Below are 23342 nucleotides of genomic sequence, written 5' to 3' on the forward strand. Positions count from 1 at the left end.
GGCTGCTGCACCTCCAGGCACTGTGTCTGTATTCAGGCAGGAAGGAGGGCAAAGGGCAAAGGACTTTCTTCCAGGGCCACTTTATCTTTATTCAGATCCCCTCCCCAGGGACTTCAGCCCACATCTCACTGGACAGCACCGAATTCTCACTATCTACAAGGGTGGCTGAGAGACGAGACGTTTACAGAGGGAAGGGGGTTAGACATGGAGGGTGAGGCAGTCAGCCTGCAGTCAGCATCTGTCTGTCTGTCTGTCTCTCTCACACACGTCCATTCGGATTCAGCAGTTCTGGCGTGGGGTTGTATTCTGAGGTTTTAACAAGCCCCAGAGTGCCCACAGACCACTCTGACACACAGCTCTAGACCCAGCTCCCCTCTGAAGACCCCTGTATAGGCTGTGAATGTAATCACCCGACTGGGTCCAGTTCTTTATCTCCAGAGGATTTCCCAGCTGCAGCGGGGTAGCCAGGTGTGGCAGGAGGGGATGGGGAGGCTGGCGACCTACTGGTCCCCCCCAGCCCTCCTGATTCTGGAATTCTGTGTGGGGTGAATGAGACCAGCCAGCCCTTTGGTGTCTCAGAGAGGTTGCGGGGCAGCCGTCCCGCCGCCCGAAGGCCAGAGTGACAGGGGCTGGGACCCGCAGTGACTTTCTCGTGTCTGACTTTGGGACCGTCCTCTGCTTACAGGCCCGAAACAGGAAACAGTTAATGACTTCTGGAGAATGATCTGGGAGCAGAAGTCGGCGACCATCGTCATGTTGACAAACCTGAAAGAAAGGAAAGAGGTGAGCCCGGCCCTGACTCACCGGGGCCTTTCCTGTCGGCCGCTGTTGCTTAGCTGGGGGCGTGCTTACCACTTCCTTTTCCTCTTTCTGTCCCTTCTTGTCTCTGCAGAAGGAGAAACAAGCCCTCAGGAGCTCACAGCATTTTTATCATGAAATAAATGCTCTGTGTTACAAGTGTCTCACTGTTCCAGACCGTGACATAAAAATGATGCAGGAGCCTTCTCTTTCCAGCCAGGGACCATCCCCGGCCCGCCTGGCAGCTCCACCTCCATGGTGGGAGCTGCGGATTTCAGAATTTAGATTTTTAGTATATGTTGGGCCTATGACATCGGGGGCCTCACACTATAAGTAAAAATGATTTCTTGCTTACTATCCAGACTCAAGAAAAACAGTTGAAAAACAAGGTGTGTTGAAAGAATGTTGCTTTGTCATCCCACTTTAGTTAATTAGCTGTTTCTGATTCAGAAAGAAATGTTTGCACATTATAAGAACTTGAAACCTCTATAAAGAAGCAAATTAAGCGGATTCATTTTCTAAATGTGACCGATACTCATTAGCATCTGCTCTCCCGGACGGGCACTGCCCCAGGTGGGGGTGTATGCGGTAAACCAGCAGGCAAACCCCCCTTCCTGAGATTTGTAGTCCACCGTGAGAGGCAGGCACCGCACAGAAAGCAGATGAATGTGGACTGTGTCAGGAGGAGGCGTAAAACAATGGAGAGTAACGGGGCCAGTGGTGGTCGGGGAGGGGTGAGCCACCCAGAGGGCGCGGGGCTAAGGCCTGGTGTGTGCCTGGCGCTGGGCTCAGCTCCGGGTGCAGAGATGCAGAGGCATTTCCGTGCCTTCAGGTCATTCACTTTTTAGCTGAAGGGACACAGAGCCCTAAGGAATAAACCAGAACACAGCGTGATTACGGTTCCAGAAGGCGTGGAGGAGGGAGCCCAGGGGTGGGAGCAGTCCCCTTGGAGGGGGTCAGGGGCGGGAGTACTCATTTAGGGGGTGATGGTGGTGTTGGGTCTTAAAGACCAGAAGGAATTTCACCAAACGCAGCCAGAGAGAACATCAGGGCAGCGCGATGTGTCTGTGAGGCCATGAGTAATCTGGGGCCCCGACCCAGGATGCCCGCACCAGGAGCAGAACTACTAGAAGTGCATCATGGAGAGGAGATGTGGGGCTCCAATGCTGGCTGAGGTGGGGGCAGGGGCAGTCGGGGACCCTCGAAGGGTTTTCTAGCAGTAAGCAGGGGCCTGTGTTTTAGGAAGTGAGCTCACTCTCTAGAATGAAAGAATTGGGAGCTGGAGGGAGACTTGCTGGAGGTGGGGAGACTGTTCTTTCGTGTTCTAGCATGAGGGCCAGAGCAAAGCCGGTGGCAAGCAGGCCTAGAAGAAGGCCCAGCCTGGTGGGAGCTGTCTGTCCTGCTGGTCCCTCCCCCGGGCCCGCCAGTGCCTGGCACCGGGCCAGGCAGCAGAGGTGCTGGTCTTGGCCTCTGTCCCTCGTTGTCACTCACTGGCGTGGGACACACTGGCCTGTCCCGGGGGAAGCCCAGGCGGCTTGGCTAGGGTTCCAGGGAGGGGCTGCCCTTTGAGGGCAGGGGATGTAACAGGCCGTGGGAGCTCAGCAGGGTTGCGAAGTGGGAGGCCGGGACCACAGGCAGTCAGGGCAGGCCATGAAGGGCCCTCGTCCCCCGGTGCCACCTTCACTAATTTGTTCCACGCTGAAAAGCACAGGAAAAGGCCTCCAACCACCGTTTCCGGTCGGGGATGGGAGGGAGGTTTTTGTTTTGTTTTCCAGGGAGTGGGGACAGGGCTGGGGAAGGCCACCCTTCTCTGTGTGACCCTGCCCTGGCCATCCTCTCTCACTGGAAAGAGTGACAGCAGGGGCCAGGGGATTCCGGGCAGGGACACTTAACCCTTCCTTTGCTGGAGGGGCTGCGGAGGATGTCCCCCTGCGCGAAGCAGATACTGCAGCAGGACCCAGCCCCAGAAGGGCAGGCAGATGCCTCACCGGTGGCCGAGGGTCCCCTGGGACTGGCAGCCCCCTGGGACCGGCCCCCAGGGGATCTTGTTGACAAACATGAGACCAGGGCAGAAGTCGCAGCAGTGGGCCCAGAACGCCCCCATCTTCCCCTTCAGTCAGCCTGTTGCCACGTTACGTGACATTTTCTTTCTGATCTGTCTCCGAAGCCTCCTACGGGATTTTTCCATTTCTGTGACTCAGAGCTGGCCTGATTCTGGATCTGGATTTTTCACCATTTCAGATGAAATCATTTCTCAATAGAGTTCCCTTTTTCTTAATTGCTTGCACTTCTGTTGTGGTCGCCCTGGCTTCAACATCCTGCCAAAGGTTGTGAAATGCAGCTGCTCCGGCATCTCATGATCTGACATGGAGGGAGGGGACAGCGTCTGCTGTGTAGACGAGGAGGCCGAGGGCATGAAGACGTCCACGAACACCGGGCCCTGTGGGGGCCTCAGAAACAGCCCTCGGCCCTGAGGGAGGGTCTTTCAAGGCGGGAGTCTCGGGAGGGTCTTTCAAGGAGGGAATCTCGGGGGGGTCTCGAGGGTCCTCAGGAGGCCAAGACTGGCCCAAACCAGGATCTGTAGGGGTTTGCTTCTCCCCCGGGTGCTTCAGAAACACTCAGAGCCCGGTTATAGGAGGGGAAGTTGTCCTGGGGGTGTCGTAACACAAATGCTGGGCTCTGGTAAATACCAAGCTGCCTTTTGTTTTGTGATTATTAATCCTGTGACTAACCCATTAGCTCTGCCACTCAGGGCAGTTTCCCGGATGAACTGTCAGACGTCTGGAGGGCTTACTGACTCCCAGGGACTCTCCTGGGGCACCTGGAGCTGGTCTTCTCCCCCCTCAGTGGTCCGGGTGCATTCACGTACTCCGTGCTCAGGGGTAGGGGCAGGGGACGTGGGAGGATTGACTCTGGGTTAGGTGGGGCAGTGCCCAGTCCCCACCGTGTGTTGGGGCCATTGGGAGGGAGGTAAAGGATCTGCCCCTTGGTAACAGTGCGCCCGTCCTCTGCAGCTTCCTGCATCAGCATCGTCCTTGTGGGGGAAAAGGAGGAGCGTTAAGTTGACACAGGTTCATTACTCTCCCACAGTGGACTGGAGTGATGCAAAATAAGTTTGTCCTTAGTGAGCTGGGCAGGAAAACCAGCCAGCTGAATCCAATGGGAAGGGTTTGGGGACACACAGTCCTGGGGGGGGGGGCTTTGATGAGCCCCGCCCCAGCCCGAGGGCCACTTTAATCAGGTTCCCGGCTCTGAAGGGAGCCGGCTCAGCAACACGGTTCAATAAATATGTGGGGTTAGTGAATGATGAATGACTGAGACACCGTTGCTGTTGAAATCAGAGATGGTCCTAGCTACAGTCTCAGGGCTGCCCTTAACCAGTTGTGTGGCCTCAGTCTCCCCATTTGTAAGATGGAAAACACACTCACCCGCCTCCGAGAACTGTTTGACTCGAACCTGGTGTGTGTGAGGCCTTGTCGATGGCGGGGATGGGGTGATGAGTCGATGAAAGGCACCCCAGACCTATTGTTTCTGTTCAATTATTCCATGCAGGAGAAGTGCTACCAGTACTGGCCGGACCAGGGCTGCTGGACCTACGGGAACATCCGAGTGTGTGTGGAGGACTGCGTGGTTCTGGTGGACTACACCATCCGGAAGTTCTGCATACAGTCGGTAAGCGCTTTAAGTTATTGACTTTCTGGAAAGGCAGTTCTTCGAGAGCAAATACACGTCTACATTTATAATGTGAGGAGCTCCGCCCCCCAGCACTGCAGCAGCTCCCTCTGAGTGGGAGCTGAGGCTGCAGGACGTGCCATACGGGGGCAGGAGCAGCGTTAGTGGGCCGAGGATGTGAGTCTGCAGAGGCGGACCAGACACAGGTGCACGTGAGTCTCTGGACAGTGCTGGACGCTCCTGGCCCCCCGTGACCTTTCTGGGGGGAGGAAATTGAGTCAGTTGGAGGGGCATGGGGGTTGGGGGTCCCCACTCAGTAGCACAGCGTTATTTCACACACTGGGATGGTGATGTGGGATTTATTTTAACAGTTTCAAAGTTATATCTGTAGCTTCCTCATTATTTTTCACACTTATTTCCCACTAGTTCCCCCCTGCAAAAGGATTTCAGGCAGTCTTCAATAAATAAAGATGCCGGTATACAAGGCAGAGGAAATAGAGATTTAAGAGATAAAATAAAAAAATGGAAAAAACAGAATTTCATGTTATCAGGAATCAAAGGTAGAGTGATGGGCGTCATTAGATCACAGAATATGAGTCTGAGGTTCCCAGAAGCCACAGCAAAAAAAGAGAAGAGGATGAACTTGATCAGTCTCACTCTCCCCTGCTTGCCTCCCTCCCAGACACACACACACACACACACACACTTCCAAATACACTGTATAACCTTCCATGGTCTGGGGTGGAGAACTAAACTCAAGGGCTCTGGGTTATGAAAGTTGACAGAGGCTTTGAGGGAGGGTCTGGGGTGGGGTAGGGGTCTCCTACATGTAGGCCAACCACATCATCTTTTCCCCCTAGATTAAGACACTTTTGGGAGTGAAAGGGTATGCTGTTGGTAATTAGGCAGGACCACAGGCATGAAGTGGGACGGTCGAGGCAAACTGGGACGTGGCCACCTTGCTTACCAGTGGGGTCCGCGAGCCCTAGGGCCGGCTTTAAGGATCTGCCTGGCTGCCCGGAACCTGCCTGGCCTGGTCCTGGGACAGGCGCCAGTGGGCCCTGCTCTGCTGTCCGTGCACGCAGCCGTGGTGCTGTGTCTGGCCCAGGGCATCCTGCCATCAGGACGGGCCCCTCCCCGCACGCATACCCACGACTGCCCATGGCCTGGATGGCGGAGGGGGACCCTGAGCAACCATCCTCAGGACGCGATGTGGCAGGGGGAGTGTCCCACCTCACTCACGTCTCCCCATGTCCCCGAAGCAGCTCCCAGACGGCTGCAAAGCCCCGCGGCTCGTCTCCCAGCTGCACTTCACCAGCTGGCCCGACTTCGGAGTGCCTTTCACCCCCATCGGGATGCTGAAGTTCCTGAAAAAAGTGAAGACACTCAACCCTGCGCACGCCGGGCCCGTGGTGGTCCACTGTAGGTACGTCTGGGCTGGGGCCGCAGGGCGGGGCCCTCCAGGGAGGACTCGGCGCGTCATGGGAAAACGACCCGTGGACCGATATATCGGGGTGTGCAGAGGGGCAGACACGGGTGATGTGGCAGCACCCCCGCCCACTGTGCACACCAGCCTGTAGTTACTAGGTGGCAGCTCAGAGAATCCCTCAGGGTGAGAGCTGGAGGGACATGCAGCCCATTCTGTGGGAGCAGAGCCCTTTCTTCAATGGCATCTGAGGGGAACCCTAATATCTAAAGAAGCCGAGAGGCCCAGGTGGATGGTGGGGGTGGGGCTCTGGGCAGGTCCACCTGGCCTCCCCTCCACCGCCCCCGGGGACCTCCAGGTCACTTCTGGGAACAGAGATAGACACCATGCTTCCACAGGGAGCCCCTCAAGTCTTTATACAAGAGGGGCTGGGGGCCCGCCCTGGGCACAGTGAATAGCGCCTTAGCAGAGCCATCCCGAGCTGGGTGACCTGGGGACCTGGGTCTGCGTCCAGGCTGCCCCTTGCTGGCCACCACTTCATCTCTCCCAGCCCGGGTTTCCTCATCTGTAATGGGAAGGACAGCCTCGGGGGGCCTGGGGACCCGCACCTGGGGGTGGGCTTTCCTCCGTACGAGGAACTGCAGCGATGGAAGCGGCTGCCGCTGTGACTGTTCCTTAGGCTGTGAAACAGCAGGTTCTGAAAACAGTCGCTTTTTCCAGAACGTGTCTCCCCCTGCCTTTGCACGCCCTGGTGTCCTCTGGTTGTTTTCACTTTGAGATTTCTTTGCTCCCGGCTCTCTGAGCCATAGAGAAGGGCAGGCACATTAACCACCTCTGTGGCTCGTGTCTAAATGCCCAGTTTGGCTTCTGCAGAAAATCGTGTATGTGCAAAGGGCTTGGACTTCGGGTTGGTTGACTGGCTTGTGCATGTTTTGTTTTTTAAGACAAAGACACAGAGATGAGGCGGGTTCCCTTGCCGAACTCCCCCTCCTCCTGTAGATGCACAGTCAGAACCCGAAGACGCTGGCTGGGGCCTTTCTCCACCCCCAGCCCAGATACTTTTCCTGAGTGGCTTCTGCTGTGTCCCTCACTGCTGAGGCAGGGAGGTTTGGGGGTCAAAGGGGAGGCCCCTGGCATCCTGCCCAGGGATGGGATCCTGGCTCTGCCCCTTGGGAGCTGAGGGACTTTGGACAACTATGCATGAAGTGAGGTGACAGGGTCTGTAAGATTGCAGTTCCCGGGCCCTGTGGTCTCCCCCCAGCACTGCAGTGGAGCAGGTGGGGCGAGGTCCAGCCGTTTGTCCCCAGCCAAGTCTTGCTGGCGGCTCGTGTTCTTGCTCAGACTGCGTGAAAGCCAGAGTGTCCATGTTGCTTCTGCTGAACACCTGTGTGGCAGACTTGGAGCACCTGTATCACTGGGCAGGTGTCTTTTGTCCCTGGCAGTGCCAAGGTACTCAGAACGAAGCTGTCTGTACAGCTGGGAACTCAGTGTCTGATCAAAGTGACACCCCAGTGAGCAGGCCCTCCCTCATGAGGCGGGAGCTACTCTAGGTGGGAGGACCCGGTGGGCCCAAGTCCCTGCACAGGCATTTCCGTGAGACCCCTCAGAGACCCCTTGGCTGTAGCCAAGACGGTGGGGACGTTCCTCAGTAGTGTGTCAGGGCAGAAGGTCGGAATTGTCCTCAGCTGGAGGAGTCGCTGGCAGGGGAGCTGCGTGTTCAGTTACTTTCGGCTTCACAAGTCCCTTACAGCCCTGCCTCGGGCCCCTGCCGTGGGTGGCTGGCTCAGCTCTGGATGGCAGAATCAGAGGCGGCCTCTGTGCAGGCCGGGGGCTGCGGGGAGCGGGTTCAGTTCTGTTCTGACCTCTCCACATCTGCGGTGCATGTGAAATCTTGAATGGCCACTGTCACTCCTCCTGCCCACCCCCTCCTGACCATGGTGACCAGGGCAGCGCGTTGGCCATTGATCCTTTTTCATCCTTGGCCCCCTCCATGGCCGTGAATCTCAGCCTCTGCTGTTGAACACTCCGGCTCTTGTTGCTATGCCTTTTAACAGAGGTTCTATAGTTGTTAGAGGAACCATTTGAAATCATTTTACTAAGATTGTAGCGCCCTCTGGTGGCCTCACCCTAGATTTTTCTTTATTAACCAAGGAAAGTTTGCAGTTAAGTGATGAGGTTAAGTCTCCCAATTAAGGGCCGGCGTGTCCTTCTGTCCTGGTGTGCCGGCATGTTCTGAGGCCCTGTCGTTTACTTTGGAGGGAAAGTGACTCATGACAGGGCATCTTTTTCTTTCCCCACAGCGCGGGCGTGGGCCGGACGGGCACCTTCATAGTGATCGATGCCATGATGGACATGATGCACGCCGAGCAGAAGGTGGACGTCTTCGAGTTTGTGTCAAGGATCCGCAATCAGCGCCCTCAGATGGTTCAAACGGATGTGAGTACCGCTTCCCCTGGCCCAGCCTCTCGTCCCGGTCTGAGCTTCCCAAAGCAAACCCAGACGCCTCCGCCACCCCAGGACACATGCGACTCTCCCCCCCGGTGCTTGCAGGGGAGAGCGTCCTCAGTAATGCCAGCTGTTAGGTTATCCTGACTCTAGGCCACAAGTGGTCGTTATAATGGCCATTCATCTGGCTTTTCCCCAAACCTCCCTCTCTCGGCTCCACTGGTCCCCCGCAGATGCAGTACACCTTCATTTACCAAGCCTTACTGGAGTACTACCTCTACGGGGACACCGAGCTGGACGTGTCCTCCCTGGAGAAGCACCTGCAGACGCTGCACGGCACGGCCACCCACCTCGACAAGATCGGGCTGGAGGAGGAGTTCAGGGTAAGTGCCGACTGGCTCTGACGGGAGACAGGCGACCCTTGAAAGGAAGCTACTTTCAGTCGTTCCGCTCTTGATTGGCCCCGCAGAAGCAGGGGAGCTCTCCCAGCCTGTGACTTTGGAGGGAAGAGCGGTTGGGGGCTCTCAGAGCTTAGCAGCAGCCCCTGCAGAAGAACGTGCTGTGCGTGCATTTTTATTCCCCAAGATTCGGGAGATGTCTGGAGGTGGAGACAGATGCTTCCTCGTAACAGGTGCCCTGACAGCAGCACTGTTAGGGTGAGCAATTTGCTCTGGAGGGTCAGCGTTTTCACTGCGTGACTGCATCCTTCTTGACTGCAGAAACTGACAAACGTCCGGATCATGAAGGAGAACATGAGGACAGGCAACTTGCCAGCCAACATGAAGAAGGCCAGAGTCATCCAGATCATCCCGTGTAAGGCACCGGGTCGCAGAGTTGAACCCCCGAGGCAGGGCGGGATCAGGGCTGGTGCCCTGCGGCTTACTCGCTGAGAGTTCATTAACCACCCATCACTGTCAAATGGGCGTCAAGGGCAGGGCACCTTCTGGGCCCAGACTGGGGGCTCCTGGGGGCTCTGTCCAGTGTTGGGAAGACAACGCCCGCCTGCGAAGCAACAACTGACCCAGACAGTCCTGTGTGTGTCAGGCGGGCAGTTTGTGACATGGGCTTAGAGGGGGAGAGGGAGGACTTCCTGGAAGCGGAGAGAGTGGCATCAGGCATGACTTGGGGCCGCCTGATTCCGCCTCTCATTCAGTCCTCCCCCAAGCCTGAGAGAGACATGGCATCCTCCTTACACAGAAGAGGAGTCAGCCCAGGGCATGCAGCAGGGCCTGAAACGAACTCGGCTGAGATCTTCCAGGAAAGGGCCCTGGGACAAGCAAGAAACAGGCAGGGGTGGAGTCGGGACACTGGCCTGCCCCAGATCTTGGGTGAGGGAGGGCTGGCCAGCCTGGCAGGACCATGGAGGAGTGGAGCGGGACGTCCGAGGAACACGGAGGGAAGGAGGAGGGCACCTGCCTTGAGGAGAGGAGGGAGTGCCTCATTCCAGATGCCTGGGTGGACTCTCAGCTCATGACAGGAGCACGATCCTAAATAGACTTGCATTAGGGGTCACGCTGCGCACAGGCTGAGCGAAGCCTTCCTCCGCTTCAGACCCAGGTTTTTTTGTGGCTGTGATGTCCTGGGCCGGCTACTCCAGGTTGCCAGCCCTGCCACACTCCTTTTACTCCTTAAGTGCAGTATTTTTAATGCTTATATTTTGGTATGAATTACCCCAGTTCATGACAAATGAAAACGATAACTGGAGTGTTTTCAGAGTCTTTCTAACAAAACACAACTGCCCTGGAAGCCTTGAATTAACCTATCTTATAAAGTAAACCGTCGAAAGAGTTGACTTTACTTAGTGATTTTATTAGGTTTTATCTTTCGGGAGCTTGTAGCAACAGATTCAGGTTTGCGAGGCGGGATGGTTTGCACTGACTAAAGGAACGTGCTGCTTCACAGATGACTTCAACCGCGTGATCCTCTCCATGAAAAGGGGTCAAGAGTACACAGACTACATCAACGCGTCCTTCATAGACGTGAGTATGGGCCCCGCTGCGCTTTGCGAGGACGTGTGTCCTTCATCTGTGTCAGACTCTAATGATTAACTCGTTTTCACAATCGGAAAGGATTGACACGCCTCCAGAAATCCAAACTATTTCGTTACCAGAATTACGTGCTTAAAAAGAAATGAGTAATGAACTTTGGAAATAGAGGGTATAGACCCGTTGCTAAGTAATTTGCGTTTTTTCCATTCTGCTTTTAATATATAGTGGTTTTTCTTTTACATCTCTGTTATGCACTGGTTATATCTTGGTGCTTTCTCTGATGTGATTTCTGTAACACGTATTGCGAGGACCGTGCGATTCTGTGTTCAGGGCACGCAGTCACGGGCTGTCTTGGTGCACGGCGGAGTTAGCTGAAGGATAGGTCGGAAAGAGCATGCAGCCGAGTCTGTGTTAGAATTCTGTTTGCAGATGAGGAAACTGTGCCAGAGGTCACTTGGGCCCAAGTGGAGGAACTGGGATTTGAACCCACTTCCTCTAACTCCAGCCCAGGGCTCTCTGCAGCACCAGGGAGCTAACTTGGCTGAAACACATAGGAACAAGTTAGAATCAAAGCCACCAGGAGCTTTCTCAGGTGGCCACAGGATACCCACTCAGAGATGGCTCAGGTGCCAAAGGTGAGATCAAGTGGGCGTATTGACCTGTTTCCTGAGTGTGTGCGCGTGTGCATGTGCCAGCTGGGGCTTGGCTCGGGCCATGGAAGCCTGGAGAACATCTTCCCTCATCTGCCTCAGGCTGCGCTAAACTTACGTGTCCTATAGTGGAACCGGGATGGAAGAAGTCAGGCTTTAATCTCTGCTCCCCATTTGAAGGGCTACCGACAGAAGGACTATTTCATCGCCACCCAGGGGCCCCTGGCGCACACGGTGGAGGACTTCTGGAGGATGGTGTGGGAGTGGAAGTGCCACACGATCGTGATGCTGACAGAGGTCCAGGAGAGAGAGCAGGTCAGGGGCGCTGCCCAGCCCGGGGCCCTCCGGGGCCATGTGCACACACTGACGTCCACCAACATGACATGACTGTACCCCTTCCTGCTGTCCTTGGTGAGGCCAGGCCGTACTACTGAGGAGGGAGAGAGGCTGGAAATGACAAAGGTTCCATTTCACCCATCCTTTCTTTTCTTGGCTAACCGTTACCACCCATTGGCTTTTGTGCTTAACCTTCATTTTATCTAACCTGCCTGGAGATTCAGCCATTTTGTATTTGCCACATATACAAATTTGATCACAACCTGCTGAAGAAAAAGCGATTTATTCACTTTTTTCAAGACATAAAGACATAGGCATTGATATGTGTACCTAGTTGATATTGTCCTGGTTGAATTGAGTGAGTTTAAGGTTTCCCTTTTTCCAGAGATCCATCCATGTCCTTCTTGTATTTATTTAATAACATAATAAGCCCTCGTGAACCCACCATCCAACTGAAAAACCAACCTTTTACCAAAAATGTACGTCTATCTAGGTGTTCCCGTAAGATGTAAGCACTACCCTCAGTTGGTGTTTTGATTTCTTTGCATTTTTTTAAAACAGCTTTATTGAGATATAATTCACATACCATACAATTCATCTTATTAAAGGGTACAATTCAGTGGTTCTTGGTATATTCATAGAATTGTGCAACATCACCACTAATTTTAGATCATTTTCATCACCCCAAAAAGAAACCCCATACCCATGAACAATCATCCCCCTTTTCTCCTTCCCCCTAGCCCCTGCAACCACTAGTCTACTTTCTGACTCTATAGATTAGCCTTTTCTGGACATTTCATATAAATGGAAGAACAACATGTCTTTTGTGGTTGAGTTCTTTCACTTAACGTAATGTTGTCAAAGTTCAACCATATTGTAGCAGGAATAAGTTCTTCATTCTTTTCTATTGACAAATGATATTTCATAGTAGGGATAGACCACGTTTTCTGTATTCATTCATCAGTTGATGGACATTTGATTTGTTTCTACTCTGAGCTATTATGAATAATGTTGTGAATATTCCTGTTCAAGTTTTTGCACAGATGTATGTTTTCATTTCTCTTGGGTAGATACCTCGGGGTAGAATTGCTGGGCCATATCGTAACTCTACACTGCAAACTCATATCGTTTAACATTTTGAGGAACTGCCAGACTGCTTTCCAAAGCAGCTGGCTCATTTTACATTCTCACCAGCAATGGACAAGGGTTCCAATGTCTCCACATCCTTGCCAACATTTATTAGTGTCTTTTTGATTAAAGCCATCCTAGTGGATGTGTTCTTTGCTTTTTTAAAAATCTTTTTCTATCATATAATCTATGCCTCAAGAAACTCATGTTCAGTTTTGCTTGCTTTTGAACTTCTTATAAAGGGTACCATGACAATATGTATTCTTCTGGGACTTGCTTTTTCCACTCAAAATTATGCTTTTGATATTTTTCTATGTTGATGCCTATAGCTGTGGTTCATTCATCATTATTTCATTATGTTCCACTACACGCACTATACGTCCTGCATCCGTTTACTTATCCCTTCTCCTGTCATGGGCATTTGGGTTGATTCCATTCTGTTGTTTTACAAGCAGTGCTGACGGTACATTCTTGTACCTGTCTCATGCTGCACAAGGAATAGTATGAAGAGACAAAATGCCACATTGGAGAGTGTGTGAAAGTCTGAATTTGCAAGATAGCTCCTAATTGCTTCCCAGAGTGGGTGTGGTTTCCAAAGTGGACACTGGCAATGTAGGAGAGATCGTTCATCGACATACCTAGTATGTCAGGCGTCCTCATCTCTGTTGACTGAATAGGTATTAACATCATCTCTTTGTGGCTTTGATTTGCATCTCTCTGACTCCTATGAGGTTGAGCATCACTTCATATATTCATGTTTCCTCTGTGCAAAGTGCTGTTCTTGCCTCTCACTATTTTTCTAGTGGGTTTTTTTTTGCCCTTTTCTTATTGATTTATAGGACTTTTTTACATATTCTTGATACTAATCCTCTGTTGGTTTTATATATTACAAATATTTTGTCACAGTTGATGGCCTGTCTTCACTCTCTTAATGATGTTTTTTGATGAAGTGAAGTTAATTTTATTGTAATCTGTCATTGCAATATTTTGTGTCATGGTTGGTTAGCTCTTTTGGGGTTTTGTTTACTAAATCCTTCTGTCCTTTCTTCTAAGGCTTTCACAGTTTTGTTTTTTACGTTAAGTCTTAACCTGTCTGGGTTTATTTTTATTAAGGTTCAAGAGGCTACCACATATGGTAGTGCAGGTTGTACACTGCCCAACTCCAGGAGGGGCTGGGGCATTCATATTAACCCTGGTAGAGTGTGAGGTAGGGGTCCAGTTTCGTTTTTCCCACATGGAAAACCAGTTTTTCCAGCTCTGTTTCTGGACTCTCTGTTCTGTTCCCTTGGTCAACAGGCATTAATAGACATTTATATTCATATTAATATGCTGTTTTCTTGGTAAGACAAAATACATTAAATAGTTTGAGAGCAATTCTGCATCATATTATCAAAACTGCTAGCAAAAAATTATTTATTACGAGACTGAAAATTTTATTTTATCCCCCAAGGATAAATGCTACCAGTACTGGCCAACGGAGGGCTCGGTGACTCACGGAGAAATAACGATCGAGATCAAGAGCGATACCCTTTCAGAAGCCATCAGCGTGCGAGACTTCCTGGTCACTTTCAGTCAGGTATCGTTGTCTTTCAACTGTTGTCGACAGAACGCACTGCAGCCATCACTTGGGGTCTGCTTGTCATTGTACCAGGGTTTCCTGCTCCTTCAGCCTTTTCCGGAGCGCACATGAGTATCAGTGGTCAGCGTGGTGAACAGGGAGCCGCATTATCAAGTGGCAGATCTCCTATAAAATTCAGACCTCTACGGTCACCTGCCTCCTTGCTGGAGCCCGAGGATGGTGGGGCAGAGTGGCTAGCTCCAGAGATGTCCCACTGCCACGCACTCCCCACTCAGGGGAAATGATGACGGCCGGGGGCAGGAGGAATAAAAAGGATGGATAAAGTCATGGGGGCCTCTCCGGGGCCTTTTCAGAGCCTCCAACCAACCCCCGTCCCCACTGGGTCCTAGGTTCTGCTCTTTGGCAAAGAATGGGAACTCTATGGGTCAACCATGAGTAAGGTGACTCACCTATGGGACTTGGTTTTGGGCTCAAGATGGTCAGCACAGCAGAAAACCCGCTGACCCAAAGGCTTGTTCTCCTCCATGCCAGTGCCGGAACATCCAGGGCCTCCAGACTCAGAAATGGCTCATCTCAAGGCTTGAGGGGACGTGTGGGGTCCCAGCTTCTTAAGAAAGAGGTGGTCCCGTTCTCTCAGGCAAAGCTGCCAAAAATCACGTAAAGGGGTCTGGCAGGCCCTGTTGGGGGCTCCAGGGGACAGCCTCTAGATATCTTGCTCCCCACTCAGAGGGACACACTGCTAGCCTTCTGCTTTAGGGCGACCACAGCCTACAAACAACCTGACCAGGACCCTCAGGCCGGCCAGATGGGGACTCTGCCGGCCACCGAAAGCCCGGGGGGGCTCCAAGCCTTGGCCCGAGTCCCTGGGAGGGTGGCTGGGCCTGAGGCCTGTTCCTGGTGGTGGGGTGAGGGGGTGACCAGGCAACGCTGAGACGCCCTCCGCCTCCCAGCAGCCCCTGGCCCGGCAGGAGGAGCAGACCCGAGTGGTGCGACAGTTCCACTTCCACGGCTGGCCCGAGATCGGGATTCCGGCCGAGGGCAAGGGCATGATCGACCTCATCGCGGCCGTGCAGAAGCAGCAGCAGCAGACAGGCAACCACCCCATCACCGTGCACTGCAGGTGAGCCGCCCGGCCGGGCGCCCCCTCCTGGTGGGCAGACGCAGACCCCACACGCAGTTCACCGGTCCCGGTAGCTTCATTTCCCTGGACTGAATGTTTTACCTTTTCTTACACACATAACTTTAGATAAATGCATAAATGTCATCTTATCATACATGCAGAGTGCATTTCTGGAGGAGGAGTTAGGAAATGATTCAAACACACATTTCTTTGTGCTTTTTAAGTCATCCAAAAAAAACCCACTCCTGCACTTCAAGTTGCTTGTCTTCGTTTTGAAAGACTGTTCTGGCTCTGGCAGAAGTGCCCACCCCTCCCCGTCCTCTCCTTGGGTGTGGGGAAAGGAGTGGGTGCCGCTGAACTTCAGCCTGGCAGGAGGGTTTTCTTGAGTTGCTTGAGAATGTCCAGGCCAGGCTCGCTAACGGCCAGCCCACAGCCCCGTGCCGTCCAGAAGCCTCTCGGCCTGGCTCCCAAGTCAGGCCCCAGGGTGGAGGGACATGCCCGGGGCACATCTGGAGACAGCTGGGCGCCCCAACAAGGACTTTGATGGGCAGTGTTACTAGGGTAGAGGGTGAATCTGGTCAAATCTAAAGACACACCAGCTCATCTTCCTTCTGTGCCCACGTAGTTCTGGCTATGCCAGGCCCCTGCTGGCCAGGCCCCCTGGCTGGCAAAGCTCTTCCTCACGGGAGTTCGGGGTGTTTTTATTCTTGGAGGGTGCTAATTTGCTTCAAAAGCTGCACTCCTGTTTCTTTTTCACACGTGTGGCTCCCATTTTTGTGACTGTCATTTGCCCACCTCACCCACCCCTTGTAGCCAACAGAGCTAGCTTAACGTGGCGAGTTGGGACTCCTGCCTTGCTTGGGACCCGCCTGGGCGCACTTCCAGCCTGGCCAGCAGGTGGAGCACACGCCTTGGGTTTTCAGTCCCTGGTTCCTTTGTAGCCGTCGTTTAGAATAAACTGGAAATGAGTTCCTTGTGTTCTGCCCTCACAAACCCACACTGAGTTTAGCATGTGTTGGGCACCAAGGATGCCAAGGTGAATGAGACCCCCACAAGGGCTTCCCACCTGTGGGAAGACAGACGTAGGGACAGGTCATTGCAGCCCATGCGAGGGATTCTGGGGCCCAGAGGGCAGCCGTGCATCTCCAGAGGGCTGTCTGGAAGACACCTGCCAAGCTCGCCTCTGTTAGGCCTGCTCCCTTGGGCTCTCCTAAGAGGGTCTGCTCTTGTGGGGTTTATCCAGTTTATCAAGCAAATGACCTTCTTAAATGAAGAAGACTCAGATCTTCATTGCTAGGAAGTGTCCATTATCTGACCATTCCTGGCAGTGAACGTCCTCTGTCTAAACATCTCAGAAGGCTGACCCTGGCACAGCAAGGAGAGTCCAGGCCAGGATTACCTCTCTCTAGACCTGAGCCGGGATGGTCTGCATTTCTAACAAGCTGCCAGGTGATGCGGATGCTGCTGGTCCAGGGACCACACTCTGAGAACCACCGGTCTACGCGGGAAGAAGGGAAATGGTTACACCAGTTTAAAAACTTGTAACTGTTCCTGATCCACTCGTGAGATATCTGTCTACTGTAATTAGGCAAGTGTTGTAGGAATTTTATGTTTGCTGAGTCTTGGTCAAAAGCTAAGCTACATATAATGATCATTAAAAATCCAGACTCCGATCATTTTCAGTGATGGCTGCTTCAGGAGTGATGTGTTGGGATTGGGGTAGGCTGTCCGTTTCACATCCCCACGGGCGAGTTTGGTTATCCGCATTAAGCACTTTTTCTCCACAGTGCTGGAGCTGGGCGAACAGGTACATTCATAGCACTCAGCAACATTCTGGAACGAGTAAAAGCTGAGGGACTTTTAGACGTATTCCAAGCTGTGAAGAGTTTACGACTTCAGAGGCCACATATGGTGCAAACCCTGGTAAGAAACTGAGTGATAAGGATGTTTCCAGAAGAGTCAAGAATTGTCTCATTGAATTTGATGTATGTTTCATTAAAGGAGCTCAAATATATGGGAAGGGAAGAAGGTAAAATTCCCAAGGAAAAGAGCTAACTGGAACTTTTCACAGTAAAGCTTTACAGACCCCTTCCTTCCTTGAGTCTGGCTGGGCAGGACACAGGAGAAGGGGCTCACCTTGGACAGAGGCACTGATGACACCAACTGCTCTGTCAAAGTGAACTCTTCTACCAGATTCTGATATACATGTAAAAAACGTGCTGTGTTGGGGCCAGCCTGGTGGCGAGGTAGTTAAATTTGTGCGCTCTGCCTTGGCAGCCCGGGATTCGCAGGTTCAGATCCCAGGCACAGACCTGTGCACTGCTTGTCAAGCCATGATGTGGCGGCGTCCCACATATAAAGTAGAGGAACATGGGCACGGATGTTAGCCCAGGGCCAATCTTCCTCAGCAAAAAGAGGAAGATTGGTAAGAAATGTTAGCTCAGAGTTAATCTTCCTCACCAAAAAAAATGTGCTATCACCAGGTTCAAAAGCAGCACTGATGTTTACAATCCTGGAGCTTGTAATTTCCTACCTTACACTATTCCATCCTTGACTGGGTCTCAGTCAACCACAAGATACTGTCCAGGGGGCTTAAGGAATCCACGTAATGTGCAGTTGGCCCAGACGTTCTCTTTCATTCCGTGGTGAAAACGCACACTGTCTGGTTTTCGGAAGAGAAACCTCCTCACCATACTTGCTAATTGTTCTACACCAGCAAGTGCAGTTCTAAAGGCTGTCATAACTCGTCATTTTCCCCAAGGTTTCCCATTTTAGGACTTGCCCTCCTGGCCTGCTCATTCTCCATGCTAACTCGATCCTGACTCAAGCAGGCATAGAAGGTGGAAGGAGGGCCCTTCATGACCTTCCTGTCGTTGGGGAAGCAGGATGGCTAGACAGAATTGCCTGAGCAGAGCGGGGTTCACCCTCCATTCCCAGGCTGGGCAAGAGCGAGGTTCTCACCTGACCACACGCTCCACTGGCCTGGAGAGCGCTCACGTTCCCCCAGTTGCGAAAGCTGCCCCTCAGACCAATTAAGCAGAATCTCTGGGGGCGGGACCCAGGCATCAGCATACGTAAAGCCCCCCAGGTAGTCCCAAAGTGAATATGGATTTGAGAGCCGCCAGGCTGGAAGGAAACTGGGTGCCTGGTGGCTCCCCCAGACCCCTCTCCCCACCGGCCCCTCTGGGGGCTGTGATTGTGATGGAAACCAGGAGAGCTGAAAGCAGTGGGATCTCTCCTTAGAGCCTGGGCCCCAGCGCAGACAGTCTTGCTAGGGCTTGGGGAAGATGCTAGAGAGGTCCATTGATGCCTCCTAAAGGTTATGCCTGCATCATGATAGCCGATACCTCCTAGGGGCGTCTCGAACTAGAATGACTTTGAGTGTGGAAAAAAACAGAGGCAGACTACTCCACAGGAGATTTTCTAGATCAAAATAATAATCATTAATAAAAATAGGAACTCCCTCAAAAGGAAATTCTGTTTTTAATTATGAGCCAGACTCTTTCAGTTTCTTTCCTGATGGTTTTTGAGTTCACTACAGGCTTCCCCCAGGCAGAGGGAATGGCTTTAGTCCTGCCTGGCCAGAGGTTAAATATAAAAGATAAGCCGTGGGTCCCTGTGATGCTCAGGCTTCGGGCCGTCGTCCCACTTCACAGCTGGACCCGCTCGTGGTTCTGTGAACTTGGACAAGCTCCTTCCACTTTCTGGACTTCAATTCCTATCTGCGGAAAACGGGGTTACAGCACCTGCCTTTAGAGTTGGTGTGCAAATTTGCTTTGAGTACCTCAGAGACCCCATGAGTGCCTGGCCTCCAGACTCCCAGCAACTGTAGCAAAGAGCATCTCTTGTCTGACTCAGCATACAGACACTTCCTTGGTGTTCTAAGGACTCCTGCCTCTCATAAATTCTCCTGATCTGGCCAATATATTCTGTCTTCAAGGGCATCTAGCATTCAAGGCCCTCCCATCTCGGCTCTACTCTTTCTGACTGCAGTGTCTCTCTGCACCCCCTCACTGGGAAGCTGCCTGGGTGTCTTCAATTCAAAAATAGTTGTTTTCCAGTTTAAATATGAAAAGTAAAGACCTTTTACTCAAACTGTTCTAGAAATAGCTAAGCTGAAACTAAACATTATTTTCTAGATAGGAAAATAGCTTTATTTGGAAGTGTTCATGTGCCTGAAAACTAAATTATGTAACAGAAGCTGATATGTATAAGAATATACAGTATTTTAATAACCAGTCAGACTCTTTTATGTCTTTTTTTAATGTTTCTCCCAGTTAAGTGAAACAGATTTTTTTAAACATCATTTTAATATATTCTTGGTTTTCTTTTTCAGGAACAGTATGAATTCTGCTACAAAGTGGTACAAGATTTTATTGATATATTTTCTGATTATGCTAATTTCAAATGAAAATTTCTGCCTTAAAATATTTTTTAATTTAATGGTCAGTATATTTTGTAAAAATCATGTTAATTTATTTCATAGTTGACATTAATATCCTTCCTAATTTCTTTGTATATATTTTGTTATGCTTTAAAGACCACCTGCTATAAAGTTATTAAATCTTAAATACCCCCTTTAAAAACTGGAATCATGTATTAAAGTCAAATACTATCCCATAAAATATATATTTCCGCTAATATTGCTACATATTTTAATTTTCATTAGATTCATATCATTTAATTTCACACATGCAGCACCTCTAAATGTTATAAATCTTAATATGCCACGTGTGCTTATGCAAAATTCTAAACAAAGTTCATTGTCAAGAAAGCAGTCGAGGACTCAGAAATCAGTTGAAAATTCACTTTTCTAACACTGATTTTACAGCCCTGAGCAGCAGCATTTTTGCAGGCAAACTGTTCATGAAGATGCAATGTAAACAGGGAACTTTGTAAAGTCCTCAGTCTCAACTCCTGTGGTTTATCTTTACATTTTGAAGATCAAGGACTTTACAACCTGAATCCAGGTCTAAAGCACATGAGAGTAGTTGGTAACTATATGGTGATACTTCAACATGCATTTATTCAAGGCTGTGTCTGTGCCATCTTGGCTGATGAGATGTCAGTGCTGGTGGCCCAGTTCGCCCATGGCCTTGAGTATAGCAAAACCAGCTGTCGGAGCTGTGCTCCCACAACACCACTTCCTGTCCATCTGTCCATCTGTTTGACTCAGATAAGCCTCTGAGAATCAAACCAACTGTATTTCTCACTCTCTCCTTTCATTCTGTCACAGCTGCCCTTGCTGGGCTTGGGCTTTGCCTAGAGGCTCGACACAAAACCGCTTCCCATTCCAAACGTTCAGATAAAGCCAAACGCCTGACCGGCACAGAAGCAAGAAGCACACGCTTGGGTAGAAACAGTGGGGCAGCCACAAGCAATTCCACTTTAAACTTTCTGAGAAGCATTTTGGTATTTAAAAATTTCTTGTAAAAGCTAAGATTGTTTGTAAGAAAAGAAATCTTAAAATCTAGATTTATACAGGTTTTTTTAAAGTCCCACCCCTCAATATTTAATAGAAGAAAAAGAAAGAGAAATCCTTAATCTATAGGCTAACTTATTTTTGAATGGACATCCTACTGAGACCTTTGACACTGGATAATAATAATCCCACTGCCAGACAGGATTGGCTTATGGGGCAAGAAAAAGGGGAAGGATGAGTGTAGAAAAGTTTAATTTAGTAACAGTGATCTTTCTATGGCCATTAGGTACCTAGCAGATGAGCACAATGTAGAAAAGAAGACATCTGGTCTACTTACAGAAAGCATTTAACATATGCATTTTTGGTACATTTTTTGCTTTTTAAGACAGATATAAAGGCCTTGTTTGACATTTCCACTGATAACCAATTGCACCCTCCTATTGCACTGTTGATCTGGTGTTTGTATCTAGTGTGCACAAAGGCAACCCCAGGGTAGGCTACATTCTAACAATAGGCTCACAGATCATCAAGTTTCTGTCGCTCCTCTGAGCCCCACCCAAGGGCAAGACGAGGTCCCCAGCTGGAAGGACCAAAGCACAACTTTGTGACCGTTGCCATCCCGCCAGCTGCATCCCTGGGCTGCACACTCATGCTGATGCGCCCCTCTCTCCTTCTCGGTACAATGAATATGCATTTGGGTCAAAGAGGAAAATGCAGGGAGTTTTGCAACATGCACCGGTTGGTCCCATTTGTTGTCATTGTTAAAATCCCAAGCCCAAAGCCTTTCTTTGACCAAAGGAGAAGAGACAACTGAGCTTTCGTTCTGCACCAATCCAGAAACAGAGCCGGCTGGTTGTGATGAAGGCAGCTAGTCATTTATTTGAGGGCTCAAAGTTAAAGCCGGGGTCATGGATTTGGGTCCAAATTTAGGAGACCTTACTCAGAATCCTTCATGCCCTTTAGTGGTCTAACTGGCATCTCTTGTCTCCAGATTAAGGTAGACCTTCTCGGGGAGGCCCTTGGGAAAGAGCCCCATTTGTGTGTCCTTCTGCCCCCTTGGCCTTCTCCCGGTGTCCTCTGCAGGTGTCCTGGCACCTAGTTCGGCCCCTCCAGTTTGGGAAACAGAGCAGAAGCCACTGTCCCTCCCTCCCTAGTTGGGGACAGCACTTGCCTTTCCAGGGGGCCCAGAAATTGCAGCCTCATGGCCTCTGCCAAGGCCCCCCAGTTCAGACAGTCCCCTTGGGCGCTCGGGGCCTCACTATCCTGTCTGTGCAACCCAGAAAGTTGATCTGTTCTTCCCCTTCGGTCAAAGAAAGTCCATTGTACATATCAAAACAGTGCCACATGGACAAGGTCATTTTTCCTTCCACGTTTTTCCATGTTGCATGCAACTGCATTCAAATGCCAAATAGTGATTAGAAGACAACCATTCTGATCTACGTGCTTTATCGGTCACCGTGTGACTCTCTTTACTGTTTCTCTCCATGTGCTATACGAATGAAGAATGCATACCAGTGTTTTAAAAGGTATTTTTATGTGTTTTTAAAAACTTTTTAAAATGAGCCTGACACCTCTGTTTCAGCATTTGGAGACATGCCCATGTTATTTTTTTAAATGTATGATTACTGATACTTTTGTTTAACTAAGTTGTGTTTAATTTATGTGCAATCTTTATAATATATGTATGTATTCCAGTTTCAACTATCATTTTCTTTTATTACATTTATAATTTGATCTTGCTCTGATTATAATGCCAGTGAATGTTGCTGAATTCTTTGTATATGCAAATTGCAAGATCTAAAACATTCTGATGCAAGGATAAATCTTACTTTGACTTCCAGCCTGCGTCTGTTTCTTCAATGAAATCTCTTAATTTCATTCCTGTGCCTTAAGTCTTTTTAGACAAGACATTCATTAGGAAGTAAACATTAATTTATATAGACAATTAATTTTAGGGCTTTTAAAATTTAGCTCAGACCTGGTGTAGAAACAGCCCCTATGGCACGAGTGGACGTGGTGGCCAGGGGGCTGGCCCCAGCTCTCAGCTGGTCTGCAGAAGGCGTGAGTCAGCATGAAGCACGGAGTAATAACTCACCCTTCAGGGAGCCCCAGTTCCTAGTAGAGTCCAAACAGGGCTCTGAGCCATGAGCAGTGGTTTCTCGGACTCTCCAGGGAAGCTGACAGCATGCTTGATGTCCACGGCCAGGTGGAATCAGAAAGTCCTTCTAACGTTGCTTTTCCTCCTAAAATCTAAAACCGTCTTAGGCCTCCTTTTGCACATCTTTCTGTCTCTGGTTTTCCCCAACTCTCTTTCCACGCCTTCCATCTTCACCTCCCTTCCCTGCCCCACACACCAGCTTCCTCTTTCAGATATTCTGGGTCTCATGTGGAATTTAAACATATGCTTTTTATCATTTGTTGTATTTATTTAATAAATTTTATGAGCCTGATTATATTTGTTAAAATGGATGATTTGAAATCCTTTATTCCCCTCCCCCCCCCAAAAAAAAAAAACAAATCACCTGCTGTGAAATGCTGTTTGCTCTTGTGCGCCCTTTAGTTATTGGGTTTTCCTTACGGTCTGTCTGTCTGCATGTTCCTCATCAGCTCTAGGTGTGGTGCGGGCCCTCCCTTGGGCTGCATAGAACTGGAGAAGTGAAAGTGCAGACACACCCTGAGGCGGCGGACAGGGGAGGAGGGATGGGAGAAAGGAGGTTTGGAGGAGGGACTGCGAGGGCACAAGCAGGCATCATCAGTCAATCAGGGACCATCTGACTC

The 23342-nt window shown here is 50.6% G+C and overlaps 1 protein-coding gene across 8 annotated transcripts in view; it reads left to right on the forward strand.

Moving 5' to 3' along the window:
* Positions 1–22404, forward strand: part of PTPRE (protein tyrosine phosphatase receptor type E) — a 172619-nt gene extending 150215 nt beyond the window's left edge. For 4 of the 8 annotated variants that reach the window (XM_058544283.1, XM_058544277.1, XM_058544278.1 and 1 more), the window contains 12 exons: positions 686–783; positions 4351–4470; positions 5733–5896; positions 8197–8332; positions 8575–8724; positions 9061–9154; positions 10244–10320; positions 11160–11294; positions 13894–14019; positions 14973–15142; positions 16930–17065; positions 19479–22404. In XM_058544283.1, coding sequence (XP_058400266.1) covers positions 686–783; positions 4351–4470; positions 5733–5896; positions 8197–8332; positions 8575–8724; positions 9061–9154; positions 10244–10320; positions 11160–11294; positions 13894–14019; positions 14973–15142; positions 16930–17065; positions 19479–19553 — 1481 coding nt within the window. In that variant the 3' untranslated portion in view covers positions 19554–22404. The remainder of the gene's footprint in view (positions 1–685; positions 784–4350; positions 4471–5732; positions 5897–8196; positions 8333–8574; positions 8725–9060; positions 9155–10243; positions 10321–11159; positions 11295–13893; positions 14020–14972; positions 15143–16929; positions 17066–19478) is intronic. The other 4 variants (XM_058544284.1, XM_058544279.1, XM_058544282.1 and 1 more) reach the window with 2 other exon arrangements.
* Positions 22405–23342: the final 938 nt, after the last annotated feature.

This window comes from Diceros bicornis, chromosome 6, assembly GCF_020826845.1.
Source record: "Diceros bicornis minor isolate mBicDic1 chromosome 6, mDicBic1.mat.cur, whole genome shotgun sequence".
Lineage (NCBI taxonomy): Eukaryota > Metazoa > Chordata > Mammalia > Perissodactyla > Rhinocerotidae > Diceros > Diceros bicornis.